The following is a 10,865-nucleotide window of genomic DNA, read 5'->3' as shown; positions in this document are numbered from 1 at the left end:
CTTCCTCCTTCTATCCAGCGAAAAAGTCTGAGCTTAGTCATCTCTCTTCGTAAGACAAGCCCTCCAGTCCAGGCAGCATCCTGGTAAACCTTCTTTCCACCCTCTCCAAAGCCTCTGTATCTTTCCTATAGTTGGGTGACTAGACCTGGACACAATATTCCAAGTGTGGTCTCACCAGGGTCTCATAGACCCGCAGCAAAACCTCATGGCTCTTAAACCCAATCCCCCTGTTAATGAAAGCCAAAACACCATATGCTATCTTAACAACCCTATCCACTTGGGTGGCAACTTTAAGGGATCTATGCACTTGAACACCAAGATCTCTCTGTTCCTCCACACTGCCAAAGATCCTGTCTTTAATCCTATATTCAGCATTCAAGTTTGACCTTCCAAAATGCATCACTTCGCATTTATCCAGGTTGAACTCCATCTGCCATTTCCCAGCCCAGCTCTGCATTCTGTCTATGTCACGCTGCAGCCTGCAACAGCCCTCGGTACTATCAATGGCACCTCCAACCTTTGCGTCATTGGCAAATTTACTAACCCACCCCTCAACCTCCTCATCCCAAGTCATTTATAAAAACTACAAAGTGCAGAGGCCCAAGAACTAAGTCCTGCGGGACCCCACTCAACACTGACCTCCAGGCAGAATACTTTCCATCTACATCCACTGTCAGCCAACCAATTCTGAATCCAGACAGACAATTCTCCCTCTATCCTATACCTCCTGACTTTATGAATGAGCCGACCATGGGGAACCTTAGCGAATGCCTTGCTGAAGTCCATATACACCAGATCCACTGCTCTGTCTTCGTCAGCCTGTCTCGACACCTCCTCAAAGAACTCAACAAGATTTGTGAGGCATGACCTGCCCCTCAGAAAGCCATGCTGACTGCCTTTAATCATGCTGTGCTTTCAAAATAGTAATAAATCCTATCCCTCAGAATTCTTTCCAAAACCTTTCCAAAATCTATGCCCTCCAGTTCTGGACACCCTCCATCACAGAGAAGAAACCTTGTCTATTTACCCTATCCATGCCCCTCATGATTTTATAAACCTCTATAAGGTCACCCCTCAGCCTCCGACGCTCCAGGGAAAACAGCCCCAGCCTATTCAGCCTCTCCCTGTAGCTCAAACCCTCCAACCCTGGCCACATCCTTGTAAATCTTTTCAGAACCCTTTCAAGGTTCACAGCATCTTTCAAATCACAGGGAGCCCAGAATTGAACCCAGTATTCCAAACGGGGCCTAACTAATGTCCTGTATAGCCACAACATGACCTCCCAACTCCTGTATTCAATGCTCTGACCCATAAAGGAAAGCATACCAAATGCCTTCTTCATTATTCTATCCACTTGTGGCTCCAGTTTCAAGGAGCTATGAACCTGCACTCCAAGGTCTGTTGGTTAAACAACACTCCCCAGGACCTTACCATTAAGGTGTATAAGGCCTGCTCTGATTTGCTTTGTCAAAATGCAGCACCTCACATTTATCTAAATTAAATTCCATCTGCCACTTCTCAGCCCATTGGCCCATCTGGTTCAGATCCCGTTGTAATCTAAGGTGACCTTCTTCGCTGTCTGCTACACCTCCAATTTTGGTATCATCATTACTAACTACACCTCCTATGTTCACATCCAAATCATTTATATATATGATGAAAAGTAGTGAACCCAGCACTGATCCTTGTGGCACTCCTCTGGTCACAGGCCTCCAGTTTGAAAAGCAGACCTCCACCACCTTCAAGCCAAGACATTGACTTCAAATCTGGGCCAGCAGTTTCTAGCCTCTGGCAAATCATACAGGTTCTGTTAAAAGTTGACATCGATGGACTGTTTAAGATGGCTGCCACAGGTCACATGACTGCGGGCGCTGCAGGTTGGTGAAGCTTCCGGAAGCTTTGAAATGTGGATGACTGCTGAGAGGCTCTGGGCCTTTGTCCTTATGGAATTTCACACCAGCCGTTCAGAGACAACCATAAAATGGCAACCACAACGGGATTGCAGACTTCCTGGCTCTAGATATTGTCCGTGTATGAAGGGGAGTTAGTGAACTCTGTTTTTGTGTCATGTGCTCCAATGTCCCTCCATTGACGGCAGGGCCAATGGTTTGACCATGGATGGTGGAGGTCATGTCATTAACCTCTATGGCCGATTGAAGGTGTATCTACAGCCTGTGGTTGCGTGAGCTTAACCCACGGATATTTGGCTGAGATTTATCACAGAGTGCTGACGGCCGGGTCAGCAGTCTGCAAACTTCCAAAAGTAGCACCGTCGTCAACAGTGGACATCAGCTCTAACATTCAGCTCCTCCTGCCTGTTACACAGGAACAGGAGGCCATTCAGCCCCCACCCACCCCCAGCCTGTTACACAGGAACACAGGAGAAGGCCATTCAGCCCCCCTCCTCCAGCCTGTTACACAGGAACAGGAGGCCATTCAGCCCCCACCCACCCCCAGCCTGTTACACAGGAACTTGAGGCCATTCAGCCCCTTCCTCCAGCCTGTTACACAAGAGCAAGAGGCCATTTAACGCCCACCCACCCCCAGCCTGTTACACAGGAAGAGGAGGCCATTCAGCCCCCTCCTCCAGCCTGTTACACAGGAACAGGAGGCCATTCAGCCCCCACTCTTCCAGCCTGTTATACAGCAACAGGAAGCCATTCAGCCCCCTCCTCCAGCCTGTTACACAGGAACAGGAGGCCACTCAGCCCCGCCCTCCAATCTGTTAAACTGGAACTGGAAACCATTCAGTCCCCAAGCCCCAGCCTGTTACACAGGAACAGGAGAAGGCCTGTCACAGGGTCACAGATCCCACGCACTCGGTGGAGGGATATTTGGTGAATTGATTCCAAGAATACCAGACGATGGGAATTCTGACCTTTGCCCTGGAGTATTAGTGTCTGTGATTGCAGTGCACATTTATAAATACTAGGAGCTATCATAAAAGCTCACAGAATTCCTCAGGGACTCATATCTCACCCTTATGCTATGGGAGCTAATGTAATGTCCACGGGCGTGATAGTGGGAGGTCATCTAACATGGCTCGTGCTGCTTGGTTGCGTTGTATGTTGCTGAGAAGACTTGGGATTTTTTGTCCTTCTTGTATGTTAAGGGAAATCATACAATCCTACTAGTTTCTCACAAGCAAGCGTACCCCACCCGTTCACATGTGCAATTCTGCTCCCTGGTCTAAAGCGAATGGAACAATTCGTCTGTGTTAACCGAATCCATTATGTGGGAATTGGCGCCTCAGTGATTGGCTGCTTATACACAAGATGTGGAGGAGACTGTGTTGGACTGGGGTGGACCTAGTTAAAAATCACACAACACCAGGTTATAGTCCAACAGGTTTATTTGGAAGCACTAGCTTTCGGAGCACTGTCCTTCGTCAGATAGCTGCCTCTTGAAGGAGCAGCGCTTTGAAAGCTAATGCTTCCAAATAAACCTGTTGGATTATAACCTAGTGTTGTGTGATTTTTAACTAGGCACAAGGGGAAGATAAAAATAGCCGGAATTCAGTTGATGAAACTTTTTTAAATTACATCTTTGGTCACAAGTCTGTACACACAGTAGGTAAGCAAACCTCGACAGATTTGAAACTGTAGTTTTCCTTCCAGGAGCCGAGATTTCTTACTGCAATTGTACAGGGAGAAACCGCACAGTTCATAGAATCTCTCCAGTGTAGAAACAGGCCCCTTCAGCCCAGCACCAGTCCTCAGAAGAGCAACCCACCCATTCCCCTACATTTACCCCTGACTAATGCATCGAGCCTACACCCCCCAGAACACTATGGACAATTTAATATGGCCAAATCACCGAACCTGCACATCTTTTGGACTGTGGGAGGAAACCCATGCAGAGATAGGGAGAATGTGCAAACTCCACACAGTCGCCCAAGGCTGGAATTGAACCTGGGACCGAACCTGGGACCCTGGTGCTGTGAGGTAACGGTGCTAATCACTGAGCCATCACACCAGCCCCTGGAGTACTGTGTGTGTGCAGTTCTCTGTATCTGAGGAAGGATGGTCTGGCGATGGAAGGACAGCAGTGAATGTTTCCCAGACTAATTCTCGGGATGTCAGGGCTGACGGATGAAGAGAGACTGGATTGGTTAAGATTATATTCACTGGTGTTTCAAAGAATAAGATGGGGAGTCTTATAGAAGCCTACAAAAATTCTAACAGGCTAAACAAGGATAAAAGCAGGAAGAATGTTCCATATGACCAGAGGGGTCACAGCTGAAGGACACGGGTAGAACTGCAATGAGGAGAAATGCCTTCACGCAGAGATTGGGGAGCCTGTGGAATTCTCGACTACAGAAAATGGTTGAGGCGAAAACATTGAATATTTTCAAATATATAGACATTGTTCTTAGAGCTCAAGGGGTGAGAGAGTATGAGTACACAACAGGAACAGGGAACTGAGTTAGATGACCAAAAATATTGAATAGCACAGCAGACTTGAAAGGCCGAATGGCCTAGAGTAGAAATTAGGCTATTCGGCCCATCGTGGCTCCTGTTTCCTAAGTTTCTATGAAAGGACTAATGAGCCATTGGTAAGCCAGGAGAGTTTCGCCCTCGGAAGGTTGTTTCTTTTACTGCCCAGTGAAAATTGTCTTCTCATGTCATCATCAAGGAGCAGAGTCATCGATGGTCCCTCTCAAAGATGACCCCTCCTTCAGCAAAGCCAAACAATCACGGCAAGAGAGAGAGCGAGCGAGAGAGGGACTGCCTGCACAGAGTCACCAACAACGCAGGGCTTCACAGTAATCAGAACCTCAAAAGAACCAAGATCTTCCCTCCAGGCGTCATATGGGAACAGAGTCTAGATTTGGAAGAAGCAAAGGAGGAATTCAGAAACAGCTCTGACTAATATCGTACGCTGCTAGGTTAAACCTCGCAAAAACACTTCACATCATCATGGCAATGCCACGTTAGACACCAGGCCACTCTTGGAGTTATTATCTGACTCTCCCAAACTTTTCATTAATGTAATGTCTTTTTTTTTACCAAAATCCTGACAGACAGAACAGTGAAGATCAACAGGAAGTTGAGGAACTACAAAACGATAAAACAGAGGAGCAGAAATGTGGCCATTTGGCCTATCATGCCTGACAGGTTTTTCAGCCCTACTCTCCCACCTTCTCCCAGTGACCTTTGATCCCCTTAACAGTCAAGCAGCTGTTTCCCTCGGTCTGAAATAGACTCAATGAACTGGCCTCCACAACCTTCTGTGGCAGTGAACTCCACAGACTCACCGCTGCAGATGTTTCTCCTTATCTCCGTTCTAGAGGGTCTCCCCTTTACTCTAAGCCTGCGCCCTTGGGTCCTTGTCTCTCCTGTCAATGGAACCATCTTCCCAATGTCCATTCTATCCAGGTCCGTCAGCTTTTGAGCAACACGGCGGTTAGCACTGCTGCCTCACAGCACCTGAGACCCGGGTTCAATTCCCGTCTCAGGCGACTGACTGTGTGGAGTTTGCACATTCTCCCCGTGTCTGCGTGGGTTTCCTCCCACAGTCCAAAGATGTGCGGGTCAGGTGAATTGGCCACGCTAAATTGCCCGTAGTGTTAGATAAGGGGTAAATGTGTGGGTCGGTGTGGACTTGTTGGGCCGAAGGGCCTGTTTCCACACTTTAAGTAATCTAATCTGTTCAATTAGAATTCCCCCCTCCCCTTCATCTTTCCAAACTCCATAGTCCCAGTGGCCTCTAACGTTCCTCGTGTGTTAAGCTTTAAATTCCTGGGATTTTCTCGTGAACCGCCCCTGGACCCACTCCAAGGACCAGTGCATCTAGAGCTTTTTTTTAACAAAGGGGTCAGTATAAGCAGGACAAAGCTGCCCGCTCCTGTACAGTCTACTGAGTCAGAGGTGAAATGATGGACAGGTTTGGGACAGAGCGAGCACACTGACCTTCTATCTTTCTGCAGTAATAATAACATATCACCAACGCGATCACAACTCCAGAGGCGATCCCAACCGTTGATCCGATGATACACCCTGCAGCACCAAACAGAAATGTTTGTGAATGAATACCAGGAGCAATGAGGGCAGGGTTAGATGGAACAGGTATCAGGGACCAAGAGCAGAGGAAAACGGGTGCATATTCACCAATCACCCATCCAGACTCAACGATGTCACAGAGGAACAGGAGGCCATTCAGCCCTCCCTCCTCCAGCCAGTTACACAGGAAAAGGAGGCCATTCAGCCCCCCTCCTCCAGCCTGTTACACAGGAACATGAGGCCATTCAGTCCCCCTCCTCCAGCCAGTTACACAGGAACAGGAGGCCATTCAGCCCCTCCTCCGCCAGCCTGTTACACAGGAACATGAGGCCATTCAGTCCCCCTCCTCCAGCCTGTTACACAGGAACAGGAGGCCATTCAGTCCCCCTCCTCCAGCCTGTTACACAGGAACAGGAGGCCATTCAGCCCCCCTCCTCCAGCCTGTTACACAGGAACAGGAGGCCATTCAGCCCTCCCTCCTCCAGCCTGTTACACAGGAACAGGAGGCCATTCAGTCCCCCTCCTCCAGCCTGTTACACAGGAACAGGAGGCCATTCAGCCCCCCTCCTCCACCCTGTTACACAGGAACAGGAGGCCATTCAGCCCCCCTCCTCCAGCCTGTTACACAGGAACAGGAGACCATTCAGCCCTCCCACCACCAGTCTGTTACACAGGAACAGGAGGCCATTCAGCTGACCTCCTCCAGCCTGTTACACAGGAACAGGAGGCCATTCAGCTGACCTCCTCCAGCCTGTTACACAGGAACAGGAGGCCATTCAGCCCTCCCACCACCAGTCTGTTACACAGGAACAGGAGGCCATTCAGCCCCCTCCTCCAGCCTGTTACACAGGAACAGGAGGCCATTCAGCTGACCTCCTCCAGTCTGTTACACAGGAACAGGAGGCCATTCAGCCCTCCCACCACCAGCCTGTTACACAGGAACAGGAGATGGCCTGTCACAGGGATACAGATCCCACTCACTGGGGGGTATTTGATGGATTGATTTCGGGAATACCAGACAATGGGAATTCTTACCTTTGCCTGTTGTTGACTCTCGGCTGATGGTCCATGATGTCACGGGGCTGCTCGTTGGGATAGCTGCTCCACCAATCAGGAAATGGAATGGGAGGAGAGATCGACCGATCACTCAGATAAAGAGGAACAGATCCCTCACAAGCATCACTGTCCCTTCACAGGATTAACCCCGACACACTGTCAACTTATTCCATTCAATGTCCAGCCACAGAGACAGGATTCATTAAACTGTGAAGCGCTTCAGGATCAGGGAATCGTACAGCACAGGAGGAGGCCATTCAGCCCATCCTCCCCCACCGCTCCAGCCTGTTACACAGGAAGTGGAGGCCATTCAGCCCATCCTCCCCCACCGAACCAGCCTGTCACACAGGAACATGAGGCCATTCAGCCCCCTCTCCTCCAACCTGTTCCACACGAACATGAGGCCATTCAGCCCCCCTCCTTTAGCCTGTTACACAGGAACAAGAGGACATTCTGCCCCCCTCCTCCAGCCTATTACATAGGATCAGGAGGCCATTCATCCTTCATCCTCCAACCTGTTACACAGGAACTGGAGGCCATTCATTCCCCCCTCCTCCAGCCTGTTACACAGGAACGGGAGGCCATTCAGCCTGCCTCCTCCAGCCTGTTACACAGGAACAGGAGGCCATTCAAACCCCCGCCCCAATCCATTCAGTTACGATTGAATAAGAGGCCATTCAGCTCCCCCTCTCCCCCAGCCTGTTCCGCAGGAACATGAGGCCATTCAGTCCCCCTCCTCCAGCCTGTTACAGAGGAACAAGAGGCCATACATCCCCCCCTCCTCCAGCCTGTTACACAGGAACAGGAGGCAATTCAGCCCCTGCTCCTCCAGCCTGTTACACAGGAACGGGAGGCCATTCAGTCCCCCTCCTCCAGCCTGTTACAGAGGAACAAGAGGCCATACATCCCCCCCTCCTCCAGCCTGTTACACAGGAACAGGAGGCCATTCAGCCCCTGCTCCTCCAGCCTGTTACACAGGAACAGGAGGCCATTCAGCCCTCCCACCACCAGTCTGTTACACAAGAACAGGAGGCCATTCAGCCCACCTCCTCCAGCCTATTACACTGGAACAGGAAGTCATTCAGCACCCCCCCTCCTCCAGCCTGTTACAGAGAAATAGGAGGCCATTCAGCCCTCCCACCACCAGTCTGTTACACAGGAACAGGAGGCCATTCAGCCCTCCCACCACCAGTCTGTTACACAGGAACAGGTGGCCATTCAGCCCTCCTCCGCCAGCCTGTTACACAGGAACAGGAGATGGCCTGTCACTGGGATACAGATCTCACTCACTGGGGGGTATTTGATGGATTGATTCCGGGAATACCAGACAATGGGAATTCTTACCTTTGCCTGTTGTTGACTCTCGGCTGATGGTCCATGATGTCACGGGGCTGCTCGTTGGGATAGCTGCTCCACCAATCAGGAAATGGAATGGGAGGAGAGATCAACCGATCACTCAGATAAAGAGGAACAGATCCCTCACAAGCATCACTGTCCCTTCACAGGATTAACCCCGACACACTGTCAACTTATTCTATTCAATGTCCAGCCACAGAGACAGGATTCATTAAACTGTGAAGCGCTTCAGGATCAGGGAATCGTACAGCACAGGAGGAGGCCATTCAGCCCATCCTCCCCCACCGCTCCAGCCTGTTACACAGGAAGTGGAGGCCATTCAGCCCATCCTCCCCCACCACCCCAGCCTGTTACACAGGAACGGGAGGCCATTCAACACCCCCACCCCAATCCATTCAATTACAATTGAATAAGAGGCCATTCAGCTCCCCCCATCCTCCAGCCTGTTCCACAGGGACATGAGGCCATTCAGCTCCTCTACTCCAGCCTGTTACACAGGGACATGAGGCCATTCAGCTCCTCTACTCCAGCCTGTTACACAGGAACCAGAGGCCATTCAGCCCCTCCTCCAGCCTGCTACACAGGAACAGGAGTCCATTCAGCCACCCCTCCTCCAGCCTGTAACACAGGAACAGGAGGCCATTCAGCCACCTCTCCACCAGCCTGTTTTACAAGAACAGGAGGCCATTCAGCCCACCCACCTCCAGCCTGTTTTACAGGAACAGGAGGCCATTCAGCCTACCTCCTCCAGCCTGTGACACAGGAACAGGAGGCCATTCAGCCCCCTCTGCCAGCCTGTTACACAGGAACAGGGGATGGGCTGTCACTGGGATACAGATCCCACTCACTGGGGGGTATTTGATGGATTGATTTCGGGAATACCAGACAATGGGAATTCTTACCTTTGCCTGTTGTTGACTCTCGGCTGATGGTCCATGATGTCACGGGGCTGCTCGTTGGGATAGCTGCTCCACCAATCAGGAAATGGAATGGGAGGAGAGATCGACCGATCACTCAGATATAGAGGAACAGATCCCTCACAAGCATCACTGTCCCTTCACAGGATTAACCCCGACACACTGTCAACTTATTCCATTCAATGTCCAGCCACAGAGACAGGATTCATTAAACTGTGAAGCGCTTCAGGATCAGGGAATCGTACAGCACAGGAGGAGGCCATTCAGCCCATCCTCCCCCACCGCTCCAGCCTGTCACACAGGAATAGGAGGCCATTCAGGCCCCTCTCCTCCAGCCTGTTACACAGGAACAGGAGGACATTCAACACCCCCGCCCCAATCCATTCAGTTACAATTGAATAAGAGGCCATTCAGCTCACCCCATCCTCCAGCCTGTTCCACAGGAACAAGAGGCCATTCAGCCCCCCTCCTTTAGCCTGTTACACAGGAACAGGAGGCCATTCTGCCCCCCTCCTTCAGCCTGTTACCCAGGAACATGAGGCCATTCTGCCCCCCTCCTTCAGCGTGTTACACAGGAACAGGAGGCCATTCTGCCCCCCTCCTTCAGCCTGTTACACAGCAACAGGAGGCCATTCATCCTTCCTCCTCCAGCCTGTCACACAGGAACAGGAGGCCATTCAGCCCCCCACCTCCAGCCTGTTACACAGGAACAGGAGGACATTCAGCCCCCCTCCTCCAGCCTGTTACACAGGAACAGGAGGCCATTCAGCCCCCCACCTCCAGCCTGTTACACAGGAACAGGAGGACATTCAGCCCCCCTCCTTCAGCGTGTTACACAGGAACAGGAGGCCATTCTGCCCCCCTCCTTCAGCCTGTTACACAGCAACAGGAGGCCATTCATCCTTCCTCCTCCAGCCTGTCACACAGGAACAGGAGGCCATTCAGCCCCCCACCTCCAGCCTGCTACACAGGAACAGGAGGCCATTTTGCCCCCCTCCTTCAGCCTGTTACACAGCAACAGGAGGCCATTCATCCTTCCTATTCCAGCCTGTCACACAGGAACAGGAGGCTATTCAGCCCCCCTCCTCGGGCCTGTTACACAGGAACTGGAGGCCATTCAGCCCCTCTCCTCCAGCCTGTTACACAGGAACAGGAGGACATTCAGCCCCCCTCCTCCAGCCTGTTACACAGGAACAGGAGGCCATTCAGCCCTCCCTCCTCCAGCCTGTTACACAGGAACATGAGGCCATTCTGCCCCCCTCCTTCAGCGTGTTACACAGGAACAGGAGGCCATTCTGCCCCCCTCCTTCAGCCTGTTACACAGGAACAGGAGGCCATTCAGCCCCCCACCTCCAGCCTGTTACACAGGAACAGGAGGACATTCAGCCCCCCTCCTTTAGCCTGTTACACAGGAACAGGAGGCCATTCTGCCCCCCTCCTTCAGCGTGTTACACAGGAACAGGAGGCCATTCTGCCCCCCTCCTTCAGCCTGTTACACAGCAACAGGAGGCCATTCATCCTTCCTCCTCCAGCC

At 51.4% G+C, this 10,865-nt stretch overlaps 1 protein-coding gene across 2 annotated transcripts in view; it reads right to left on the bottom strand.

Moving 5' to 3' along the window:
* Nucleotides 1-3,514: 3,514 nt before the first annotated feature.
* Nucleotides 3,515-10,865, bottom strand: part of LOC132833966 (phospholipase A2 inhibitor gamma subunit B-like) — a 35,638-nt gene continuing 28,287 nt past the window's right edge. For both annotated transcript variants that reach the window (XM_060852667.1, XM_060852668.1), the window contains 2 exons: nucleotides 5,913-5,999; nucleotides 3,515-4,824 (listed from right to left, as the gene is read on the bottom strand). In XM_060852667.1, coding sequence (XP_060708650.1) covers nucleotides 4,808-4,824; nucleotides 5,913-5,999 — 104 coding nt within the window. In that variant the 3' untranslated portion in view covers nucleotides 3,515-4,807. The remainder of the gene's footprint in view (nucleotides 4,825-5,912; nucleotides 6,000-10,865) is intronic.

Source organism: Hemiscyllium ocellatum, chromosome 38 (genome assembly GCF_020745735.1).
Source record: "Hemiscyllium ocellatum isolate sHemOce1 chromosome 38, sHemOce1.pat.X.cur, whole genome shotgun sequence".
Lineage (NCBI taxonomy): Eukaryota > Metazoa > Chordata > Chondrichthyes > Orectolobiformes > Hemiscylliidae > Hemiscyllium > Hemiscyllium ocellatum.
This window is presented reverse-complemented; position numbering and strand designations above follow the sequence as displayed.